Source organism: Megalobrama amblycephala, linkage group LG19, assembly GCF_018812025.1.
Source record: "Megalobrama amblycephala isolate DHTTF-2021 linkage group LG19, ASM1881202v1, whole genome shotgun sequence".
NCBI lineage: Eukaryota > Metazoa > Chordata > Actinopteri > Cypriniformes > Xenocyprididae > Megalobrama > Megalobrama amblycephala.
The window spans coordinates 28,264,802-28,290,970 of record NC_063062.1 but is presented as its reverse complement, the minus strand read 5'-3'; the positions used below and the strand labels follow the sequence as shown (position 1 = coordinate 28,290,970).

Below are 26,169 nucleotides of genomic sequence, written 5' to 3'. Positions count from 1 at the left end.
CTCTCACGGGCGGGCTCTGGGTGGATCTGCTGCAGGCAATCTTACTGGAACGACCTGCCAACACAAGGGGCGTGCCAGCATCCCGGGATACGCAGCCAAAAACATCAGCGAGTGCGCTATTGCGTCGCACTGAGAGAGGCTGTAATGAGAGTAGCCGGGGAGCAGCTAAACACTAACAGGTTGCGTGACTAGTCGTCTCTCTCTCCACGCAGGGCCTGTCCGGGCTCATACACTGGAGGGCAAGAATGGAAAACCAAACCAAGACGTTCAATAGAAAACACGTTGCGCTCGCTGTATATTGAAAAGAAATTTAAGACGGCTGACCTTTGTATGTCCTTTGTTTCTGTTTTGCATTAGGTTTCTCATGCTCTCTTTGCCCGAGCCTGGTGTTTTTCGTACATTTGAATTGTTGTGGTATTGTAGCATGTCTCTGTAACTCCCTGTGGTGTTGCTATGAATAATGATTAGAGCTTGTAAGGAATTTCTGTCATTGACAATGAATATGTTCCAGGGTGCTGGAAATATCCCTCTTTATTTCTTGAAGTAATATCCAGGCGGAGGATATGATACGGCGCTGTGAAGCTGTGATTAGACTCTCAGTGCTGTATTAAACCGGGGCTCCTCTTGTACACATCGCTTAATCCATACGGTGTTTCCCGGCCCCTCCGACAGCACTGTTCTGCTGATGTGTGCACTTCTGTACGGATCAAGGATGCGCCTGGGAAAAGAAATTCATTTGGAGCTCCGTTATGATAGACACATTTTTTGACCCCTTGACCTTTTGACTTCCACAAAGTGTCCAAACATTAAAGCTTTTAATCGCTCAAGTACCACATGGGCGAAGAAAAGTTAATCTTTATTCTTGTCCCGTCTTCTGGTCTCTCCTTTTTTTCACCTTGTCTCGTCTTGATCCTTTTCTTGAGATCTCTTCTTGAGAGGTTGCTTGTCTGTATGTGTCCTTCTCATCTTGTCTGTTTTATTTCTGTGAGTCCGTCTCCATATTGTCTCCCTTTTCCTCTTTCTCTCACCCCTGTCTCATCTCTTCGCCTAGCCTCTCCTGCTTCAATTCACACCTCATCTTGTCTCTTTTCTTCTCACCTTATCTTCTGGTCTCATCTTGTCTATTCTTTTTATCTCTTCTTGACTCATGTTGTCTCTCTCATGTGTCCTCATCTTATTTGTGCTTTTTTTTTTGTCTTGTCTCAGCTTCTTGTTTTCCTTTTCTCATCTAGTCTCATTTTCTCCTCTTTTATCTTTTTTTCATCTAGTGTCTCATTCTCTTTGCCTCTCTTTTCTTCAATTTTCATCTCATCTCTTTTCTTTTTGTCTTGTCTCTCCTTCTCTTCTGGTCTCGCTTATGTTCTATTCTCATCTAGCCTCTCATCCTTGTCTCGTCTCCTTTCTTCTTGCCTCTCCTTTCTTCAAACCTTGTTTTGTCTATTCCTATCTTGTCTCTCCTCATCTGTTCTTTTCTCGTCTCACCTCATGTCTCATGTTTGTCTCATCTCATTTGATGTGTCCTCCTTGTTCTATTTTTGTCTTGTCACCTATTGTCATATTGCTTCTCTTCATTTCTTGTCTCAAATGTTTTATTTTCATATAGTCTGTCGTCCCTGTCTCATGTCCTCTTGCTTCATCTTGTCTCTTTTCTTCTCATCTTGTCTCCTTTTCTTCTTTTCTCATCTCATCTCATATGCATGTCTCAGCTCCTCGTCTCCTTTTTCTCTTGACCCTTTCTTTTCTCACCTTGTCTCATATAAACTTTTCTCATCTATCATCTTGTCCTTGTCTCATCTCATCTCGTCTCTCCTTTTCTCTTCATCTTCTCGTCTTCTTTTCGCATCTCGTCTGTTGTCTCTCCGTCCCTTCTCATCCCGTCGTCTTCTCGTATCAACCTTTTCTCACCTCTCATCTCATCTAAAATAATTGCCAGAGAAGAGTCATTTCTATTGATCTGATCAAAGCACAGATAGCCCAGAATCCCTTGCAGTCAGCCTGAAGAAATGAAGATCCATAATGGCAACAGATGAGCAGAGAAACTCCCTTCCTCGCAGGACTGTGGATTGTATTTCAGTTGGAGAATTTCCCCAGGCCACGACCCATTCCGCTGATCAAATGAGAACTGATCAATCAACAGCTAATCAATAATAGCAGGGTGGTACAGGCAGCATATACATATTACAGTGTGGGAGCAGGTGCACATGGCTGCTAATTGCAAAAAATGTCAATACTATATGCAAGCATGTGTGGTGAGACACTCTCAGGAAATGGTTGGGGCCTGATTCACTCACTCTCTCTCGTTCTGCCAAGATGCTTGTTGTCTCCATGTAAATTGTTTATATCCGTTCGGGCTTTGCTGGCATGAATAATTTGTAGCTTTATAAATATTTGACTTTACACTGCTCATTAATATGCACAGATGATTGTCTCTCCAGGACACGACCCCAACCGCAGCATGCAGACCTTTGAAAATCTTCCTGTTAGAATGTCCGTTTGAAGACTTCTGTGCCAGGCGCAGCAAACACACTCCCACACATAGTACTCAATCCAAACACACACTTAATAGTATACACAATATATTGCCAATATTATATATCCTAAAATATTGTGTATATGTGTGAAAGTTTCGATGCTAGCTGATAGCACAATGTTCATTTATGCTTTTCTGGTGTCTCAAGCACTCACTTTCCACCCCCTCTCTGTCTGTTTTTTGACCTTCCTCTCATGGACAGATTTTCAATCATGGGTATTGGCTGCCAAAAACACATACACTGAATGATCTGTTGGGAGTGAACCTGTATGCGTATAAAAAAAAAAAAAAAGGCATTCTAATCTACGCAGCAAATCCTGACAGAGGTCATACACAAAAACACAAGAGGAAATCGCGTCTGGGATGTATGTTGACGTCTGTATGTCTGTGTCTCTGTGTGTTTCAGGTAACATCTACATAAGTGCAGTACAGGAGGTGTTTGCCCTCTGTGCCAGCGATGGGGTGGCGAGAACTGACGACTGACCTGCTGCTGCTACTGCTGCTGATGGCGTCCCAGCTGGAGGCCGTGAGCTTTCCTGAGGACAACATCCCTTTGGACGTTGTGGACAGACACTGTAAGAACCAGCAGGCATCACACTGTTTGTGAACTGCCCCCATTTACATAAGATCTTTATCAAGTTCTTTGAAAAAACATTTCTTTTCTTCAGCTAAGTGCACTTTTGTCCCTGCGGGCTTTTAGAAAATAAACTGCCATAAAATACAAGGTTTACACTCTCACTAGTTCATCACATTTCCCATTAACAATGGCTAGCAGATTTACATAGAACACAGAATATATATATATATAGTCATTTTTCTGAACATCAAAAACAAATTACATTTCCACCAACTAAATCAACTTTTTTTTTCTTTAAATAAAGTGGAATAAAATGGCAGACTCCTTTGTCTTCCAAAGTAATAAGTATTTATGTATCATAAATATGCACAATTAAATTTCAGTTACTTTTTTTTCTACATAATTTAAAAAAAAATGTGCTTATCTGACACAGTTTAACTCTGAGATCTTGTAATATTTTATTACCATTTTAAACTATAGTGAATAAATTATATTAATGAATGAAATGTTCAAGGTGTCTGAATAAATTTTGGTTTAACTGTATATGTTTATAATGGATTTTTTCTTGTTTAATATTGAAAGTCTGGGTTTGATACTAGGCCTATTTAAACCAATAAAATCAAACATAATTTTTTTTTTTTTTTTTTTTTTTTTGCTACCTTTCAAATTACCTTATGGTGGGGCATTCTAACATTTTAAAAGTAATAATTAGTTTTAATAACTTCTGGGACATAAAAGTACCTGTACTTGAAAATACAGCCATCCACGCTCTTTAGAAGACGAAACACACGTCTATAGTCGCTGCATTAGCGCTTCTGTGCTCTGCAGTGAGAAAACACCCTAGCATGCTGACAGTGCAGTCGCTGGACGTCAATGCGGGAGCTGCTGGTGTAATATTCATTACTTTAGCAAAGTCTTTCTTTAGGGCAGTTTAACATGCAGTTGCCACAGCCGATCAATACCAACATCGATCTCTGTTGATGCTAATACTGAATAACAGCGCATCTGTTTGTTCTGCAGATGCACGACAGTACCCGGTTTTCCGTGGACGCCCCTCTGGCAATGAATCTCAGCATAGACTGGACTTTCAGCTGATGACCCAGATACATGATACACTCTTCATCGCGGGCAGGTCGGTCAGCACTTAAAGAGGATGTGAAACCATGATCTTTGACCATTTGACCTGCTCAGACGAGCTGGTTGGTGAACAGTAGAACTGTGACTAGTAATGTATGTGTAATATAAACTGTTTCTATCTCTCTCGCAGGGACCAGGTGTATTTAGTGAGTCTAAGAGAGTACTACAGGAATGAGATCATTCCATACAGGGTGGGTTCCCAGTAAATCACTTTATGACCAAATGCTCTTGTTCTAACCAGGTGTGACACAATAAAGCAGCAAGCGATAAAAACTATCTAAGTTCCAGTAAGGGCACCACTTTTTGTAAATTGCTAGATTTCTTTTCTGTCTTTCTGTTTCTGGACTTTACAGAGCTATAAAAATGTTGTAACATTTATATATATATATATATATATATATATATATATATATATTCAAATAAATAGGCAGGTTACTTATTAATGGCTGCTGGAAACTTTTTGCATCATGCCTGATTAGAAAGCAGTGTAGTACAGTGTTAATGTTTACAAGTGTCTAATGGTGCTGGTGCTTGATGTCACAGAAGCTGACGTGGCGGTCGGGGCAGGCGGACAGGGAAACATGTGCCATGAAGGGAAAGCACAGAGTGAGTCCTCCACCTCTTCAGCATAAATCAGCTGTCATTGGTCTTGTAGTATTTACAGCACTGAAGCAACCATTAATCTCACTGTCTTGTCTTCCTCTCAGGACGAGTGCCATAATTTCATTAAAGTCCTGGTTCCGAGAAATGATGATCTTGTGTTCATCTGTGGAACAAATGGTTTCAACCCCATGTGCCGTTACTACAGGGTAGGTCATGCTGTTTATAAGGTCTACGTGACTGTCTGGCTGTTGTTTTGCCCTTAATAAGTGACTGGTTAATGTGAATGGGAGCAGTTTTACAGTACAATGAAGATAAGAACTCAGCATCTCTATATTTTTCTATCTATTTCCGTCTCTTTTTAGTTGGATAACCTGGAGTTTGATGGGGAAGAGATCAGCGGTTTGGCCCGATGCCCATTTGACGCCAAGCAGACAAACGTTGCCCTGTTTGCTGGTATGAGAGCTGTCAGGATAATGAGGAGGATGATGAATAACTTTGCCATGAATTTTAAAGGTTTTGGATAAAATTAACGCTCCAATGAGAGCAGAGACTGATGTTACGCATAAATCAGATGCGAAAGCGTCCTGTCTTCGCAGCAGCTCTGTTAGTATACAGACAGGAACGGCACAACCTGGCAAAAATTAGTACAGTCAGTGTGATGTCACGTGTGTATCTGAATGAGTCTGTACAGGCCACACTGCAAAAACCTTTCAATCAGCATTTTTGGCTTGTTTTCCAGTTAAAGTATCTAAATATTTTTCTTGTTTTAAGCACTAAACTTACTAAATTGAACTAGATTTGTATTAAACCAGAATTTGTATTCATTATTATTATTGGTATTATTTAGAAAGATTGTTTAGAAAGGAGGATTATTTATTTTTGTAGTTCCTGTAACATAAAATAGCAGAAACAATTAGGTAAAAAGCAAAAAATGCAATGAAATACCTTGTACATTGTGTCTTGCATTTAAGAATATAAATTATCAGAGTGCTTTTGAGTTTTTTTTTTCTTTTCGTTTGGTCTAAATAGACCTTTCCTTTGCGATTCGTTTCGCTTTTCTGTTTCGTTCTCAGTGTAAATGGGCCTTTAGTGTTCGGTGAATGTGTGCTGAATTCCAAGTACATTGCGTGAGTTGTATGCAAATTGTATAATGAAGCTGAAGTGTATTGTAAACACACATATTTTTGTGTCATAGACGGTAAGTTGTACTCGGCTACGGTGGCGGACTTCCTGGCCAGCGATGCTGTGATTTATCGCAGCATGGGAGACGGTTCTGCCCTTCGCACCATCAAGTATGACTCAAAGTGGTTAAAAGGTACAGAAACTCTTGCTTGTCTGCTAGTCTGTATTTTTATGCTAACATTGCTAAAATTGTTGAACACAGTACACATCTGACCTATAACCTCTAGCCGTACCTTAAAGAAGTGGGTCAATAAAAACAGAAAATGGCAGGCGTTAATATAAAATCCAGCTTTCTGTGGCACAATCTAGGTCAACACTCAGGCATTGCACTCAGCCAACAAAAACGCATGAAAATTTAACTTGGGGTCAGCGATGGAGATGCTAATGCTTCTCTCTCATTCGTTTTCAGAACCACATTTCCTCCACGCCGTGGATTATGGGGATTTCGTCTACTTCTTTTTCCGAGAAATCGCAGCCGAGCACAACAACTTGGGAAAGGTATGACTTGCAACTTAATGTGCAATGCTAATGTTGCTACAGATGCTAAAGTTCACAAAACATGCGCAAAAAGTAATGTGATGGTATCGTGGTACAGTGATGGTAATACTGTGGTATCTAAAATCTGTGATAATACAGTTCTGATCTGTAAGTTACTGTAGTATTCAAAGGCTTTTATTTAGAGATGAGCATTTGTCCCTGAGGGTTAATATATCATCCGTTGCCTCAGGATTTGCTTGAAATTGGCCCATATAACGACTTCTTTGTACCACAGACTAATGAATATTTAAGTTTAGTTAATTTTGCAGTCAACACCTGCATCGAGAGCAGGTTTTACAGTAGTGAATTATTAAGATGGTTACATGGTGCTAATTCAAGCCCTCTAGCACACTGCAGTTTTGTTTTATAAGAGAAAAAAATGTTTCTTGCGTATATTTAGATTCAACTGAGCCGCCTGGGAGATAGATCTATTATTTAGAGAGCGATGCTGAGTTTCTCCCGCTATTTTTCTCTCACCGCAGGCGGTTTACTCCAGAGTGGCTAGGATCTGTAAAAATGACATGGGAGGGTCTCAGCGGGTGCTGGAGAAACACTGGACATCTTTTGTTAAGGCTCGCCTGAACTGTTCCGTTCCTGGAGAATCGTTTTTCTACTTTGACGTCCTTCAGGCCATTACGGACATCATCGACATTAATGGGGTGCCTTCTGTGGTTGGAGTTTTCACCACCCAGTTGAACAGGTAAAGCTCGTCGCAATCCTTTCCACAAAATCTCCAAATGAAAACAGGCTGAATAGCGCTAACAACACTGTTTCTGATTTATTCAGTATCCCTGGATCCGCGGTGTGTGCGTTCTCCATGGCGGACATTGAGAAAGCGTTCCGTGGCCGTTTCAAAGAGCAGAAGACGGCAGATTCAGTGTGGACACCATTTCCAGAGGAAAAGCTCCCCAAGCCCAGGTTGGTGCACGGCACTAGTGCGTGACGGGCTAATCATTGCGAGATTAATAATTAACATGCGATAATTGGACATGCTGCATATTTAACCTGTGTGAGCAGTGGCCATATGGAGGCGGGTATAGATTTACAGGCATGTGGCACATGGCTCTTTGCCCTCTTTCTCTCAACCGGAACTGCATGTGTGCGTGTTTTGTCTTTTCAGACCCGGCTGCTGTGCAGGACATGGTTCAGCGGAGTCCTACAAAACCTCCATCGAGTTTCCAGACGAGACCCTTCAGTTCATCAAGTCACACCCACTCATGGACACATCAGTCCCCTCCATTGGAGACGAACCGTGGTTCACCAAAACAAGAGTCAGGTACGGGCAAAGTGCCACCATTCAGCCTAGTCTCAAAACCTTGTTCTGGCACTATAGCAAGATTTGCTGCAACCAAGACTTTTGACTAACAGGAAAGTCTAAGTACTGCGCCCAGTTTGACAGGAAGAGACCATATGATCAACATGTAAACCCAACTCCTTTTTATTTGACTTTTTTAAAAGCGGATTTATCTGAAATAGTTAAATTTCATAATTAGAAAAAAACTGTTGATACCCATCTGAAAGAAATCAAATACTGGCACAGATTTTAAATATAATTACATAAGAACATCTAGACCCAGTGTCAGCTGTTAAATAAGCATCAGGTAAACGTTTTATAACCCTCCCAGCAAAGAGTGTTGGTTTCACGTTCTAAACAACTGGCACACCTGGCACACCTAAATGAACTAGTCCAGGTCTTGATAGTTGTGTCGTGTTTCAACATGTTTTGTCCTGTGCCTGATCAAGTTCAGCTTTTGTAATTCAGGCGTCTCCTTGTAACTGAAAAGCAGCCCTGTGCTCAAGTGTTTTTCCTTCTTCTTTGTAGGTATAGGCTAACGGCACTCGCCGTTGATAACACTGCAGGACCCCATAAGAATTACACAGTGGTTTTCATTGGCTCTGAGGCAGGCATCGTGCTGAAAGTTCTGGCCAAGACATCCCCGCTGTCTTTAAATGACAGCGTACTACTGGAGGAGATTGATGTTTTCAACCAAGCCAAGTATGTTCTCATCCTATAATTATCTCATGATCAGTCTTTAGACGGATTCTCTTTGTCTTTAGATTGTAAGAAATGTATTTGTAGACCGAAGCGTTATTTTATGAAACTGTCTTGGCTATTTACCCAGAAATGAAATGGTCTTTTTTTTTGACCTGAATGAGAGTTTTGGATCGTTTGAGATGAGATTAGATATGTTTGATGTGAAAGTAAAAGGTTTTCACTTTCTCTCTGCAGTGTGTGTTTTTTTTCCTGCTAAACTGTGTGGCTAAAGAAAGTAGTGACTGACAGATAGATCAGATAACATGTGATTTAACTGTTCTTCACCGTCTCCCTCCCTCTGTTCTGTTTTTCCCAGGTGTTTATCCAGCAATGAGGATGATCGGCGAATTCTGTCTTTCCACCTAGATAAAGACACCCACACGCTATATGTGGCCTTTTCCAGCTGTGTGGTCAGAATACCACTCAGCCGCTGCGAACGACACAGTTCCTGTCAAAAGTGAGTGCTGAATGCAGCTCTATTTAGGCTTTATGCAGGCAGCAAAATCATTTTTTGCCATATCTAATTCACATTTCATTTTATAAGTCTGAACAGCACAAAACCTCCTCAACCATTGTGAGGTGTGTTAATTTTCCATATTGTGTACGTATAAACGTTAATTTTTGTGTTGCAGGTCTTGTATTGCTTCTAGAGACCCGTACTGTGGGTGGATATCACATGGAGCTTGTGAGCGTATTCCTGCAGCTATGCAGTAAGTTTTACAATCATTAAAAATATTCAGATTTGCCTAGAAAATGCAACAGGGAAAAACTAGGTATGCTAAACAGAATAACTGACCTATTTTCTGCAAAGCTAAACTAGAGATTCACCCATTAGTCCAAATTCCTTATCTCTCTCTCTTTTCTTGTTTTGCAGAACTGGTTATGAGCAAGATGTTGAATACGGCAACACGGTTCATCTCGGCGATTGTCATGGTGAGCTGTTTTTAGAAACATTAGATAGTAGTTTTCACCGCGATAACCCCCTCACACTCACAGCTGATGGAAATTAACACATATCACAGAAACATCATACTAATTCCTCTGACAATTAAACATATATGCATACACATACATTATGTAGGCCTGAACATCACAGAAACATACACCTGCAAGTGAAAGAGCGATACAGCGTAAACCAGAGGAAAACAAACACTTTTTTGATAATTTGATAAAAACAGTTTTAAGCGTTTTTATAATTTCAAACTTTTATTTTGTTATTTTATGCTGATTTCCTGTTCCTTTAATTCTTTTAGAATTTTTGGCCACTACATCAGCGCCAGATTTCAAATCATATGGCGACCCAACCTCTGGTTAGTTTCCTGTACTGCACTGATTTTCTTCCTTGAGTTCATCATTCTCCAAATCTCCCTTTCTTTTTTCCTCTACTGCTGCTACTTACTTCTTCATCACACCATCATCACTATCATTAAGAGGGCACCTGATCTCTCATCACCAGCTTTTCCATCCTTTCATTCATTCATGCTTTTGTTCTTGCATGGATATGTGCTGCCTCCATCTTATCATCTCCCTGTCGTCGTCTCATTCTATTAGAGATAGTCTTCATCCTTTCCCTCCTCTCAGGCTGAAGTTTTCCTTACATTTGACTCTGCACAGCCATTACTTACCTGTAATGGTCCAACATCAGAGTCAATCTCTAAAAAATAACCTTAATGAATCATATAAACTGACATATGTCAGTCCTGTCAGTATGCACTAACCCCGATCGTTACGTTGCGCCTATCATGGGCTCCGATTCTTAACAGTTTGTTTGTCGCTACAGACATGGAGTTGCCATCTTCGTCAGTCACAGTGCCCGCGACCTCTGAACCCATACAATCACCCCAAACCATCCCCACTCAGATTCCCCAACTCTTTGGCTCACGGAAATTTGTGCTCCACGATGACCCAGCCACTTCACATTCTGTTGAGCATATACCAGGTGTGCTGGAGGGTAAGGCCTTGACCAGAGCGCTCTGCGCTGCTGCATGGAATTCTGGGTAATAGCTGCTATTAGGGCTGCTAGTCATATGCGAAAGTCCATACATCTCTGATAGCAGCCCATTCCTTACCAGAATGGCATGATAAGCAATTCTGGAGTTAGTCACACTACATTAGCAAAGTAGAGATACAGGCTCCTAATGCATGTGCTCTTGAAAACTTTCAGATCAGCACAATGCCATTTTGTCTTGAAGTGTATTGAGATGGTACAAGCAGCTATACTCAGATTCCATCAGCATATAAAGCTTTTTGTTATTATTTTTCCAACTTTTGTTCCAATGTTTTGTTCTCCACTTTTATCTTTATTTTATATATATTTTAGTTTCATGCATTTTCTATGGGATTTTTTTTTTTTCGGTCTGTCCTAAATGGCTACATCTTTATCTTCTTTCATCTATTTCTTTCTCTGCCCATTGTTTTGGGTTTTAGGAAATCTTCCAAAGGCCTTGCCACTAAGCAACACTTTTAAGCACCTCTCAAGAAACATTATTCACTGACTAACTCTTTCGAATATCTGCGGACGCTAACACAACTCACCCTCGGGTACTAGACAAAGACAGTGGGGTTAATTCTTTTTGGGAAAACTCTCATGTAAAACCAGAACATACTAACTCACCTGATACTGCAACCCTTGTGCAATAAAATGTTCCACCACGTCTCTTTACTAATTTGCCTCCTTCACTAATATAATCACAGGGTACCTCATTGTATTTTCTGAATTTCTTGCTAGGTCGATTTGTTTAAATAGTTTCTAAAATGTTGAAAATAAGAGTAGTACACTTTTGATTAACACCAAATGGTTGAGCATGTTTGGGGGGAAAGGACTTTTTGCTTCAATAGAGGGTTGTTCAGTGATCAACTGTGAGTGTGCTAACATGCAGTTTGGCTATCTGTGTTCCAGGTGTGTGGGAAATACAAGCAGGTGAATCTAACCAGATGGTGCACATGAACATCCTCATCTCCTGTGTGTTAGCTGCATTCCTGCTTGGTGCATTCATCGCCGGCATGGTTGTTTACTGCTATAGAGATGCTTTCCTTCGCACTCCACGCAAAATCCAAAAAGACGCAGAGTCAGCACAGTCCTGCACTGATTCGACTGGCAGCTTTGCCAAGCTCAACGGTCTGTTCGACAGTCCTGTCAAAGAGTACCAACCCAATATGGATTCTCCCAAACTCTACACCAACCTGTTGAGCAATGGGAGGGAGGTGCCAACCACCGGAGACACTAAGACGATGCTCCTGAGCGGCCAGCCACCGGAACTAGCAGCACTGCCTACGCCCGAGTCCACACCTGTACTGCAACAGAAGAGCCTTCAGCCAATCAAGAACCAGTGGGAGAGAGCTCATGGAAAGATAAGTAGCTCTCGCAAAGATGGACCACCCAAAAGCCCGCAATTCCTTCCTTCCAGTCCACCTCCCCATTCTGCCATTAGCAACCCCCACATCCCTAGTGCTGTGGTACTGCCCAATGCTACACATGATAACAGGGCATCCTTCAGCACTCCTGAAGGGCCTCAAGCAGAAAAGAAGATCCAGAATAGTGATCAACATGGTTCCAAATCTGGTCGTAAAGACCAGCGGCGCACTGTGGATGCCAGGAACACGCTGAACGACCTCTTAAAGCACCTGAATGAGAGCAACCCAAAAGCCATTATGGTGGAGATGCCGAAATCCCGACAGCACCTAATGCTGGAACCCATTGTAAGCCCAACGGAGATTCCACCTAAAGTCCCAAGCCGAGAGGCCTCCTTGTACTCTCCCTCTTCATCTTTACCCAGGAATAGCCCGACTAAAAGACTGGATGTGCCGACTACACCAACATCACCCACAGGGCAGATGGGAACTCTCGAGAGACAGCGATATCACCGCAGCTCTTCCCAGCGGCACTCCATATCCTCGCCGCCCAAAGGGCTGCACTCACCTAGCGGGGCCATAGTGTCCCGGCAACCTAGTATGAACAGAGGTGGGTACATGCCCCCAACTCCTACCCCACCCACTAGACTAGACTCTCACGGGGTACCAATGGCTATGTCACCTTCTGTATCCCGACAGAGCAGCTACAGTGGTCACGGATCTTTACCACGAACATCCATCAAACGGACAGCATCGTTAAAGCCCGATGTGCCACCCAAACCCAACGGTTTTGCACCACAGACTGCACAAATGAGGGCAGTGAACAAGTATAGCTACTGAAATGCTTAGCAAGATCTTACTCTTTGAATGAACAGTGAGAGTAAAAGTGCTTGGCCCGCAGAAATATGGCATGCCAGTCTCCATTTCCTTTGAAAGGAAATGAAACGGATGCCAGAGCTTCTGTTTCGGGTAGTTGTGCTAGTTCTCAATGACCATGTCCCATCACGCTTGAGTGACAGGTGATGGATTCTGATCTTTAAGGCGGCAGGGACGCCTGAGGTCATAGGTCACAGCTGGCGTGCAACGTAAAGCAGCTGCGTAGTTGCTGTGGCGATCGGGCAGTGAATGCTCCCCCCTGCACTGTTCTCCCCATCAATGTGAACTGTATTTGTAAGACTGTTTGGAAAATTTGGTGTTCTTGCTTGGATATCTCTCAAGAAGACAGACAGAGTCAAATGGACATGTTGCGTGTCTGTGTTTGATTAGTCTCTGGGGCTAACCAGTGTGCATTCATTGTCCATGTTTTTTCAGTAAACTGAGAACAAGCTTGAGTCAGCGCTGTCATAAAACTAAATCCCATTTAAGGTGCATTAACATCAGATGTGTTTGGACACAGAAGTCCAGACATTAATTAATCATTTATGCGTGCAAAAGAAATGTCCAGGGCTCCTACTTGGACTACTGATTTTAAAACTCACAGGGTAAATTCACCCTCTACATTTGTGCTGCTAAGTGTAGACGATGACAGTGTTTAACTCCAGTGTGACTTTCCATGCAGCGGTTGTGCGTGTCAAGCTGCTGCAAGCTTTTAAACCCACAGACTGAGCACAGGATCACGCTGGTCAAATGTACTATGTTCTGTTTTTATTTCCAGAAAATCAATGGGAATCCTGTAATCCCATAAAGTCAACTTTCAACTCTGACATAAGGCAGATCATTGATCAACCTCTCTCCTTTCCTACATGCCAAATACTGCTGTTGGGTCTATGAAGTTCTTTCTCAAATAATTTTTGTTTCCCTCTGAAATCTTACATATTTCTTCCAGTTTAAACCATTTTAGAGAGCATGCTTCTTGGTTCCTGGGCAAAGTATTACATAAAACTGAAAACTGCGCATTCCTTACTTTATACCAGCTCTATACTAGACCCTATCCGAGAGATAAGCTTCACTCTGCTTGTTTTAAAGAATAGAGGCCTCAATTGCATATTCACTATAAGTGTAGAATCACTGCAATACCTTACCAGTGTGTCTTGCAGAGTCGTGCCAGTGATATTGTTATTGTAAATATACAACTATTTAAGTATGGACATTTTCAAGGCAAGTTGACCTGGATTTGTGTATTTGTGTGCCTTATTAAAGTCATGAGAGCTTGGTTTGGTTTTGGACATTTCACAATCATCAAACAAATATATTTTTTGCTTAATATGAGCAGAGAAGGTAAACTTTTTGGAAATTACTAATAATCTGAATATTTGGAGTGGGGGCAAGGGTGCCCCTTCAATGTTTGTAGTGGTTCCAGTCCTGCATGGGGGATGCTATGATATGGCCGGTCCCTCAAAATGGTTCTTTTTATAGAAGAAAGTTTTAGAATGAAAATGAATGCAAACAAAGATTACAATAATTTCTTAGCCATTTTCTTATTGCTATTTCGTTCTTATGCATTTCTGGAAGGTGCTAATTTGTGATGATAAGATGCCATGTAATGAATGTATTATGAATCTAATATGTTTATCACGCGACTCTCAACTCACAATATTTCACATTTAATGGGGAGGCAAAAAAGATGTGTTTTAGAGAGGAACATCTTTGATTAGAAAATCACAGTTTGCTTGAAATTACTTGGGAATTTAAGTGTATTACGGTAAAACTTGCCTCTTAAAGCCCAAAGCTCAATGTTTGTTTACCTGTTCTGATTGTATTTGAGCAACTAAGCGGACGCTGATGCATCATCATCTGCTAAAGATCAGTTTTTTTTAAAGGAGAGAGAGTTGATCCTGTGCTCTGGTTCAAATTGTCCTGTGTTGAGCTGCCTTGTATATTGCAATATAAATCTGCAATCTGACTTCAAGCCTTTACTGTTCAGTCAATATATGTGCAAAGAAACCAGACTGGTCTACCTTTTATTTTTAATACTGTGCAAACATTGGCAGTTTTTCTTTTCTGAAATATTTTAATGTGTAGATATTGTAAAGCTGTACTGAGAAAGTGTAAATAATTACAGTCATTGTTTAAGAATATTTTTGTTGACTTTTTTTAACACGGCATGTATAGTTGAAATAAAATATTACTGCACAGAAAATTTTTTTTTTTTCTATCATTTGGTAATAAAGAATGATACCTCTGTAACACATAATTGTAAAATAGATGAAATAATAATAATCTGTACGAGACATCTGAGAATCATGGGATTTGCCATCCATGATGTCAAACTTGGTGTGACTCCACTCAGGGTGAGTAAATGGAAAAAAGGTGGATGAACTCTTCCTTTAAACTTGAAGTAAGTTTAAATTCAAATTTTCTGAAATGCAAAATTTTTGTAAAGGATCACTGAAACCCAACACATTCTGACAGTCCCTCTGCATGCTGAACCTGTAGGCTGAAATTCAGTGCTGCACGACTGATGTTTTTATCGTCTTTACTGATGAGAGACTTAGCACAGACTTTATTTTTAGACCCTTGTTTTGAAATCTCGGTGGAGAATAAGCCATTCCACATCTCGTTGGGAAATCCTCCAAAGTCATTTGTAAGCTGAGCACCCAACATCTGCTCCACTGGCTCAGAGTACAGACACATACACATTTGCTCACACACACACACACACTGATAGCATCAGGTATCCAAGATCGTATGAGAGACTTCACTAGAATTTCAGAAGTGGCCAATGTTTTTAATGTGTAGGTCAGACATGTCTGGACTGGTATAGTCAAGAATTTACCACCAAATGAGTCTAGTTATGGTTAAGAAGTTCTTAAAGAGGAAAGTCTGTGAAGTTCCCTTGTCTACTACACGATTTGCATAGTGTTTAGATAATTAACAGTGATGTGCATTACTGTTTTGAACATAGATAATAAGAAATGTTTCTTGAGCATTAAATAAGCATATTAGAATGATTTCTGAAGGATCATGTGACACTGGAGTAATGACTGCTGAAAATTCAGCTTTGCCTCTACAGGAATAAATTACATTTTAAAATATAAAGTTATTTTAAATTGTAATAATATTTTACAATATTACTGTTTTTACTGTATTTTTGATCAAATAAATGAAATAAATAAAACATTACAAAAATCTTACCGACCCCAATGGTAGTGTATATATTTTCAATTCTGACTAATCTGAATGACTAGAGGATGTTAAAGGGGCTCTATGTATGATTTTTACTTTAATAAAGCATAAAAATACCCTGATATGTTTGCAGATATTTAGGAAACATGCTAAGTTCACCTACTTGTTCCTCATAAAAACAATGCTACAGCCAGAAATTCTACTTTGAAAATGTGCGTTCCGTGTCGGAATGTCTATCTTTGTTTTGGTCTGTGCAAAACCATGTGCTGCCAGTTTATCCAATAGTATTTCGACATCACAGGTTGCCAGTTGGCGGAAAACACAGCGTACTGCAATCATGGAAACCAACAAACAAACTGGGTCAGAGATTCGCAGATTCTACTTGACCTAAAAAGCCTCTGAATCCATCTAAATATCTCTATGAACGACAGCATATTAAAACAGATTAATCAACTCATCAGCTTACAGTGTTCAAGTCTCCTTAGCTTTCATTGTGAATTGTGCTCCCAATTGTTGCTGGCAACCCACGTCTTTGAACGAGGGGGCGGGCCAAACAATATTTTGAATTTGGACTGCAGTACCTATTTTGAACACTGGGTGTCATTCCTACATAGAGCCCCTTTAACCCTTTAAAGGGATTTTTAAACCAAAAATGAAAACTTCCATCTTTTCATTCCAAACCTGTATGCATTTCTTTTCTTTTTTAGGGCTGTCAACGTTAACACGTTAATGCATGTGGTTAATTCAAAATCCTTAACATGTTCAAATAATTTAACGAAAATAATGCAAATAAATTACTGAAGCACATGAATTTTGTGCCATTAACCTAATTTGTGTCACTTAGTTAGGAGTTTATTCTAAATGGGGTAGAAAGCACTTTTGGCATGTAACCTCTGCCTAAGGATCACTTTACTGTCATTAGGTCTGATTTCCAGGCAAGAAGGTTTCACAGATAGTGCCTGCAGATCTCCAGCTCAGTTGACTGATGCTAAAGCCAGCAGAAGGGCAGTCTTGAACGAGAGAGACCGAAGGTCAGATGACTTGAGTGGCCCAAAGGGAAGGCCTTGAAGAGCACTGAGCATGGTGGAGAGTTCCCATGATGGAACTGAGCAATAGTGGGGAGGATTCAACCTTCTAGCCCCTCTGAGAAACTTAATGACCAGGTTGTGTTTTCCAATTGATTGGCATGCCATCACAGTACGATTTGCCACGATAGCTACCACATACACTTTGACTGTGGAGGGGGCTCGCCCACCAGCAGTTCCTGCAGGAACGTGAGAATTGAGACGATCTCGCAATTGATGAGGCCTAAATTCCGAACTGAACACCAGTTAGAGAAATTAGACCATTTCTGGATGTAAAGGCGCTTTATGGAGGGGGCCCTTGCCTCTGAGATCGTTCTCATGACCCTTGAAGCCTGACGGTATCCGTTGAGAGGCCATACATGTAAGTCCCACAATTCCGGAAGTGGGTGCCAAATTGCTCCAACCGCTTGGGAGAGGAGATCTCTCTTCATCGTTATGGGCCATGGAGATGCTGACAGCAGCTGCATCAGTTCTGAGAACCAAGGCTGGCTTTGCCAGTGTGGTGCCACCAGAAGGAACGTTTCTCTTCCCTGATCTGCCTGAGGAGCTGCGGGAGCAAGCTTACAGGAGGGAAGGCATAAAGGTGTAGGCAAGGCCATTTCTGGGCCAGCACATCCATTTCCTTAAAGAAATATGTCTGGCAGTGGGAGTTCTCTTCCGTTGTGGAGAGATCCACATCTGCACGGCTGAAGGTATGCCATATTGCATCTGGGGGTGGAGTCTCCATTCCCCCCATCAGTGGCCACCTCAGGACAGCATGTCTGCTCCTTTATTCAAAGAGCCTAGCATGTGAACTGCCCTCAGTGAGTGGAGGTTCTTCTGTGCCCATAGGAGAAGGCGGCTCACCAGTCTGTAAAGAGGGCGAGACCTGACACTTCCTTGGTGGTTTATGAAGGCAACCACCGTCCTCCTGTTGTCTGAGTGGACCAGGACATGATGACCTGTGAGTTCTGTCCAGAACTCCTTGAAGGCCAAGGTTACTATTATAATTTCTAGATGGATGATGTGCCAATTCATCAAGGGAGTCGCCCATGAGCTGAAGGCTATTCTGCCGTCGCACATGGCACCTCAACCTGTCTTGGAGGCATTTGTCACGACCACTTTCCTTCTGTAAACAGAGCCCAGCATTGTCCCGTTCTGATAGAAACGGGGTGATTGACACAGCCGTGGGTCACTCTGAGGAGGTGCTGGCCCATGTGTTATGTGTGGGGTGGAACATGGTCTTTCAGCTGAAGCTGAAGTGGTCGCATGTGGAGAAGGCTTAGCAGATCTACTGAGGAAGCTGCCGGCATCAGGCCCAGCACCTTTTGAAACCTCTTGAGTGGGAGAAGAGACCCCAAGTCGAACAAGGCTACCATGTTCCTAATTTTTAGCGTGCGGTCTTGAGAGAGCGAAGCCTGAATCGAATACCACCCCCAGGAACAAAATCCATTAGCTGGGGAGCAGCAAGCTCTTGTCAAAGTTGACTCTGAATCCTAAGTCGCCCAGATGCCTGAGGAACAGGGATCTGTGAGCTCATAGCACCTGTCTTTTCTGGGCTAAAAGCAGCCAATCATCGAGGTAGTTGAGTATGCGGATTCCCATCTGCCTCAGAGGGGAGAGAGCCGCATCTATGCACTTGCAGAGCTAGAGAGAGTCCGAATGGAATGGACTGTATACACCCCCTCGATCGTGAATCTCAAGAACAATCTGTGGTGGGTGGCTTCCTGGATATGAAGGTAAGCATATTTCAGATCCACTGATATAAGCCAATCCCAGGGCGAATCTGTGTGAGGATTTGTTTCATAGTTAACATTCTGAACGTTCGTCCTATGAGGACGCCATTCAGATGTCTCAGATCGAGAATGGGCCTGAGGCTACCATCTTTCTTGGGAACGAGGAAGTAGGGGGTGGAAAAGCCTGACTTGCTGTATTCCATGGGAACTCTCTCCATGGCACCTTTCTCTAGCAGAGACTGAACATCGGCTGCCGAGTTGCCAGTGCTGTTCTCAGCCGCAGAGCTGTCAGCACAATTCTCATTCTCACAGTGTGAGAAGCTAGTCACAGCCTCAGCGTGGGCGCGGCCATGCAGGAGACAAACCCACTGGTGAGTGCAGGGATGCAGTGAAATTTGCTCTTAAATTTGTTCCTTTAGATATCGGCGGATGGCCGCAAGGAAGATCACTGAATCAGCTTGCTTGCTGAGCATCATCAGTCCGAGATGATGAAAAACAGAGTTTTTCCGAGATTTTCTGAGAAAACAGGAGTTTTCCCCATAGCATTAGCTAACTGGGTGAACCGTACCGAAAGGGAAATTATAGCGCCAGCATTAGTTCTACCAGGAAGACTTTAATGGCACGTCATTCATTCATAATAATAGGTCTGGCCAATCACTGCTTGACATTTATAATATAAGTATATAAGCACGTACTATTGGGGGTAGGCACCACCCCTGCCTTTATCTTCAGGCAGGATTACCCAAATCTGCCTCATCAGGATTTAGGACTGGGCCTATGCCAAAGAACTTTTCTTTACAACTAAACATTAATCATAGTAGCTCACTACTATCTGTTTACACTTTATGGAATATCGATGAATATCTATCTATATCTATGTAAACATTCACCTGCCTTCTGAGTCTTTATGTTAGAACTACATCTTATTACACAAAACTTTCTGAAACTATCACACAACTATCACCAAAAAAGTATTATGCATAATAAGAAAATTACAGAAGTGGTTCTTTGATGGCTTTAGCAACAGTGCTTTAATGAGAATGAATTTAGAGACAACTTTTTGTAAAGGGTTTTAGGTGTCTCATATAGCCATACTACAGCTTATTCTGGGTACAAACCACAGTTTTAGCAGTTTGATTGTAAATGGTCTGAAAAATGTGGTCTAAGGTTGAGATTATACATGTCCTAGGCATGCTAAAACTCTCTCAAAGAATCTGCATCTTTACTTTAAAGCAATGCTGTTAAAAATACTTGCATAATGAGGCTAGTCAAACATATTAAACAACTAGTTTTTGGATTACCAGCTGACTATCTAAATACTTCCCTAAGTACTGGATTTTGGAAGTGTTTTAGGATTTTAGAGGTGTGCAATTGAAGGGAAATAAAATAATAGGTTAAATGGTGAGAAATCACAGCTATTCTCTGTAAAGGGGGTTTGCATGAACTGTAATTACACCAGCCAGCGGGGGAATATTTCAACAAGCACTGCTATTTCTCTTACACACACACACAGTCCCCAGGCTTATGTGCTTTGATTCATAGCATTGTCAATGTACCTGCAAACCAAGCATTGGTTAATGGAGTCTGACCAAACACTCCAGATGTACACACATATACACATAAAAGCCATTTTTCACTGTTTAACATGAACACAAAAGCACCTTGAGTTACACATTCATCATCATTTTCACCCCAAATTTAAGACTTTGAACACACACAAACAAGCTCAATGTGAGGAGGGAACAATAGATGCTTAGTACCAGAACATCCTAGATCTCAAAGCTTAAAATGTGATCTATTGATAATGGATGGTGTCACATCAAACCCATTCCTTTCCTCTTGCAGAGTTATTAGTAATCTCTGAGAACTATAAATCTGAAATAAAATGCTTGGAAGCCACTACTGTTTGAAAAAAAGAGTCAGTGTTTTGCTGGTTAGCATAGCCCTGTTTGCCCCTGCTGGTAGATTATGTAACTACACCATTTGGCTGCAAAGAACAGTTTTTCTGTTTGTTTTGTCAGTTAAACTGAATAATCTAGCATAAAACCGCATGAATTACATGATGGTCCAGGCTGGTTTAGGCTGGTTAGAGCTGCATAGTGTTGGTCTAGCTGGTGGACCAGCATAGGCATGCTGTTCTCAAGCAAATAGCTTGTGTAGCTCCACCACCACTCTCGCTTCCTATGCTGGTGACCAGCAAACCAGCAACCAGCCTCCCATGCTGGTCCCAGCCTGCAAAACATACCTTATGCTGATGACCAACAATCCTGGATTTTTCAGCAGGAAATATAATGACATATTAGTAATATATAAGATGAGTTACAAGTGCACAATTAATTTTTAAAGGGCTCTTAAAAGCATGAAATGGACTTTTCCCTGTTTGCTGTCTTTGACATCACAGCTCAGGATAGTGTCTAGTAAAGGGTGACATAGTTGCATGGCATTTGTGGCTCAGGTTATTGGCTCAAAACAATCTGGATACAGAACTGAGCATGCAAAAGCAAAGATGGCAGATTTCAAATCATAGTTTCACGGATGCATGGGCCAGCCATGCAACTCTCATTAAGACTGATGTGCTAACATGTAGTTTTTATTATATATTATTTAGACTTTCTTGGTTAAGAAATGATTTGTGAGTCTTTTTGATTCATTGGAGTCATTAGTTCCTGAATCGGACTACACAGACTGTGCTGTAAATTTATAGGGAACAAAAAAGCTAAAGGAAGACCTTAAGGAAAATGTTCTTTTCACTGCTCCCACAGTGTATGATTGCAGAAACAAAAATGCATGAGGTATTGAGGGAAGCCAGTATTGATACAAATACTTTTGCTAAAGTAATATGTTATGCACAATATCTAAGTCAATAATTGTTCAAAATAATTTCTTCAGCAAAGTTTGAACTATTTAATGTTTATTTTCATAAATAGAACAATTCATTTTTATTCAAAAAATGTTCATTTTAAAAATACATTTAAGGACAAAAAAATTAAAAAAGGTATCTTTTACAGTTTTTTTCAATTGCTAACAAGCGTTTAGCAATACTTAAAGTACTTTTTCTAAACTCTTAACACAGCAACACACAAACATCACACAATTAGCCAAATAGTTAATTTTCTGCCCAAAACCAAATTTTGTTATATAAACACAAACTCCACATTTCAAAATGCTAAAAACCTTTTTCAACACATACTAACTCTATCAAAACACAGCAAACCTGATTCAAAATCGAGTCGTTCTGTCAAACACTAGCACTAGTTTTCTATCCAACATGAACATATACTCAATCAAAGCACAGTGACTCTCAAAATACTAACAGTTGATGGCATTATGAAAACTGCATTACTTGTCATGTTTCAGTTCTACCTGCAGAAAATATGAAATCCATTGTTTTTATAATTCAGTTTCCTTTTACTACAGTAATAGTATAATGCATGTAAGCCATTCTACATGTTTGGTTGAGTGTTGAATGTGTGCATTCTTGGCAACAGAAGTGAGTCATTACTTTATAGAATGTGCAGTAGAAAAAAAGAAGAAGAAAGTAACAGAATTGCTCAGGGCAGCTACTGGTCAGATGAGTCCCCTATGCAGAACTTCAGTTGCCCCCTTGGTTGAAATCTCTTTCTGGGGTTGGGTGTGTGGTGTTGATGTTGCCCTCATCGAGGTTGGGACGGTGTCCCCTTGGTAGCTAGTGCCCTGCGCAGACCACATATTCTGCATACATGGAACAGTGGTAGAGGAATTGTTGTAGTAAAAGCTTTACATGAAGCTTTTACTGAAATGAAAACATGAAATTGCTGCCATTGATCAACAAAAAATCCAACATACATGGCCTTTGGTTACTGTTGAAGCTTTTTTCCACCACAGAATAAAAAAAGTATAAAAGGTAATTGTGACTTTTTATCTCACAATTCAATTTTTTTATTTTTTTATTTTGCAATTGTGAATATACATCTCACAATTCTGACTTTTTCCCCTCAGAATTGTGATATGTAAACTATAGGAATTGAGTTTAAAAAGTCAGAATTGTGAGATAAAAAGACATAATTACCTTTTTTATTTTCTATTCATGGCAGAAATAAGCTTTCATAGGTTCTACATATGTAAGTGAAAAAAACAGAGATGCACAGTCCAGCACACATTCTTCCTCCTCTCCTCTACCTCTTCTTCTCCCTTGTCCTGATCCAACTTTCCTTTCCTCCTTCATCTATTCTTCTCCCTTACCCAGATATTATTTTCTCTCTGCTCCTCTGTGTTGTTCTTCATCCACACTGAACAAATCCGATTCAAAGAGTCCTATTTTACTGTGTATGTCCATGTAATGGAAAGAAGTTCAACCCCTGACTATTCCTCCAACTGAGATTGGAATCTGCTATTTCTCAACATTTCAGTGATCTGCTAATTAAAAATGCTTATCAATTGTTTCAGTATTTGTTTGATATATTTTTTCAAATACTTTTGAGCTGCTGTTGTTGCAAAAGTATATGTTTTATCCTATATTTAAAGATTGGAACATTGGGTCTTCATTTCTGACTTGCTGTGTTTAAGCATTTGCAAATAAGATGAGAAAGATCCATGATTTTGGTATGAGGTAAGCTTATATGAAAAGAAAATTGAAGCATTTAAGAAATGTGTTAATTGACTGCATTTTGTGTGAAAACGACATGAATTGTGTTAATGGTATGGCCACAACAGACAGATGTTCTGCTAAATGTGTTTAGAGTTTTGAAAATGTGACTACAGAATGGACAAAAGTATGTTAGCAATTGAAAAAAACTGTAAAAGCTTAAACACTTAAAATGTATCCTGTGAAGAACGTTTTGAAATCAGATATTGTGTTACATGGAAATGGTATTTTTAGCGGACACCTAGTAGGTGGTGTCATATTTCACAGTTTACAAAATTTACTGCACTATTTTATAATCAAATCTTGTTCTAATCTTGACAAAACACATATTGTTGGAAAGGCCTGGGACTAAATGTTCCATGTTTGGTTAAAAATGCATTCCTTTTTGATATAGCACCTAAACAAACAGGACCCTTTTGTGATATCAACTTCAAATTTGGAACACAACTTGGTTAGACTAAAAAGAAGACACTCAGTAAAGTTTATATTGCATTTTTACGTCTATGCTGAAAAAGTGGGGTGACAGTTTATGGTGATTATTTCTAGGGACAACCAAATAATACATTTTATTGGCCATCTGAATCTAACATGTCAACAAATATAAAATTCACTCAGCTATTTATTAACATATTTTAGCCCCAACAGTAGGGGTGCCAAATTTCCGTACAAACACTGATCTAGTGGTTTAGAAAAGAATAAAATAAAATGTGCCTTTTGCCCAATTGCAGCTACCCTACTTGTGTTTAACCAGTAAGTAGCTAAAACACAATAGAAATACAATGTATTGTCTATATTTCACAGCACCCAGTTTTTTACTATCATCACATCTGCATTTTCACAGTTGAGCTAAATTAATGGTTCTAGAACCATTAATAAAACCCAATGCCTTAAACCTGGATTTAAATAAGGTTTCTTGATCTTAGCACAGGTAGATACACGCTATGGGTAATCCCACATTCCTCTGAGATAAATGCAGTCACCCTCTGTGATTCTGGAGTTTATCCAGGGAGGAGTGTTTGGACATGCAATTTCACTGATATGACCTCTGACTGAAACCTCAACCAATCAATGTCCTGTTTAACACAGTCAGCCAAATGCAGGCCTGGGGGTGTTTAAATGGACCTAATTTGAGACATCTGATGTGAGACAGACATCTGATGGCTGTTTGTGAGGCAATGCTGTCCTGTCTTTGTTAGCGCAAGTGGCTCTTCATTTGCTTTTCACAAGCATTCTAGAAGAATCACACCCTTTAAAAAAAATCTTTCTGCCTCTAACACACACAGATACTGTGGTCACTATATTTCCTCACACAGAGCTGTGGCAAATTCCCAGAGAGGCCCAGCTCTAGAAAGCCACATTTATATGCAGCCTTCATCCCCACTGGTTCTTTCACTGTTACGGTCTCTCTCTATGGAGCGAGGTGTTCAACATCCTTTGAAATCACACATTCCTGAGTGTTTGTTGCTCTCAGATGCTTCTATATGATTGAACATCTTCATAATGTTATACAGGGGAGCTGGGATCTCTAAGATATGAGATTCCAAAAAACACACGGAGAGAAGAGACAGGGTTTCTTGTATCTTTGCAAATACAAGCTGCTCAAGAGGAACCCAAGGCCACCACATTATTGTAAACCAGAAATAATTGACTCGTCATTACTGAGCTTTATGACGGGTGGGTCTAAGGGACGTTGGGAATGGAAAAATAATTCATTTTCAAAACTGTGTTATTTAGGAAAAACAACAACCAAAAAACTGGAACCAATGTCAATTTTCATGACGTTCAGTTACAGTTCTGAATGAAATTTACAAATCATATTTTACACCAAAATGAAGAAAATTAAGCCTAATTTTAAGACATAAACATTTCCATTATGACATTATTTTCATGGTAATTAAGCACATTTTCCCTGCAAATTCTCATTATTGCAATTCAGGAAAAAAAACGTTATCTTGACAGTAATCCAAAAAAGTATGTATATATTTATTTATTTATTTAAGCATTTAAATTAAGCTTTATACATGCTAGGTGGCATTTATTGCACTAATTTTAATTTTTTATTTAATTTTTAATTGATGATTGTGTGCAGACAGGATGATTTATATAATTGTATTACAGTAATGAGAAGTGTTCACATGACGATAGTGAGAATCAATCTTTCTTTCTTTCTTTCTTTCTTTCTTTCTTTCTTTCTTTCTTTCTTTCTTTCTTTCTTTCTAAGTATTTCTTCATTAGATTTGCTCTTCTATTGGAATAAATACAACATAACATCCCCCAACTCTCAAAGTAGCTGTAGTCTTGACAAATGTCCAAAGTCTTTTCTCAGTGATTAGAAAGTAGCAATTACCCTGTGCCGCACAAATTCTTTCCTCTCTTTCTTTCATGTGAAAAGGTATCATTATCATTTGTGCTGCTCTCTGGGAAAGGTGTCTAAAGCACACTTCATGGTCTTCTTTTCCAATGAGAAGCATTTTAAAATGCACCTAACATTCACTAAAAGCACTCAAAGAATAACCAGCACATTCATATTCATCACAAAGATAGTTTAGTCATTTCGGGAGATGACTGACTCTTCTGAATTATACTGAGTTCTAAGGTGTTTTAAAGTGTTTTAAGTATGGTATGATTAAAGACTTTAACATTCAGTTAAAGGACATGTACTGTATGTGAATATTTAGAAAATCAAAACACTGTACATTTTTTGAGAATTCATCAACAATGATAAAAC

General features: G+C 40.2%; 1 protein-coding gene across 8 annotated transcripts in view; it reads left to right on the top strand.

Annotated features, from left to right (window-relative positions):
- Positions 1 to 15,031, top strand: part of sema6dl (sema domain, transmembrane domain (TM), and cytoplasmic domain, (semaphorin) 6D, like) — a 144,761-nt gene extending 129,730 nt beyond the window's left edge. For 4 of the 8 annotated variants that reach the window (XM_048167922.1, XM_048167923.1, XM_048167920.1 and 1 more), the window contains 18 exons: positions 2,937 to 3,105; positions 4,128 to 4,239; positions 4,375 to 4,435; positions 4,788 to 4,850; positions 4,952 to 5,053; positions 5,210 to 5,300; positions 6,043 to 6,162; positions 6,439 to 6,527; positions 7,049 to 7,266; positions 7,353 to 7,484; positions 7,687 to 7,842; positions 8,389 to 8,562; positions 8,918 to 9,058; positions 9,234 to 9,311; positions 9,476 to 9,534; positions 9,855 to 9,911; positions 10,382 to 10,552; positions 11,501 to 15,031. In XM_048167922.1, coding sequence (XP_048023879.1) covers positions 2,988 to 3,105; positions 4,128 to 4,239; positions 4,375 to 4,435; positions 4,788 to 4,850; positions 4,952 to 5,053; positions 5,210 to 5,300; positions 6,043 to 6,162; positions 6,439 to 6,527; positions 7,049 to 7,266; positions 7,353 to 7,484; positions 7,687 to 7,842; positions 8,389 to 8,562; positions 8,918 to 9,058; positions 9,234 to 9,311; positions 9,476 to 9,534; positions 9,855 to 9,911; positions 10,382 to 10,552; positions 11,501 to 12,792 — 3,234 coding nt within the window. In that variant the 5' untranslated portion in view covers positions 2,937 to 2,987 and the 3' untranslated portion in view covers positions 12,793 to 15,031. The remainder of the gene's footprint in view (positions 1 to 2,936; positions 3,106 to 4,127; positions 4,240 to 4,374; positions 4,436 to 4,787; positions 4,851 to 4,951; positions 5,054 to 5,209; positions 5,301 to 6,042; positions 6,163 to 6,438; positions 6,528 to 7,048; positions 7,267 to 7,352; positions 7,485 to 7,686; positions 7,843 to 8,388; positions 8,563 to 8,917; positions 9,059 to 9,233; positions 9,312 to 9,475; positions 9,535 to 9,854; positions 9,912 to 10,381; positions 10,553 to 11,500) is intronic. The other 4 variants (XM_048167924.1, XM_048167925.1, XM_048167926.1 and 1 more) reach the window with 4 other exon arrangements.
- Positions 15,032 to 26,169: the final 11,138 nt, after the last annotated feature.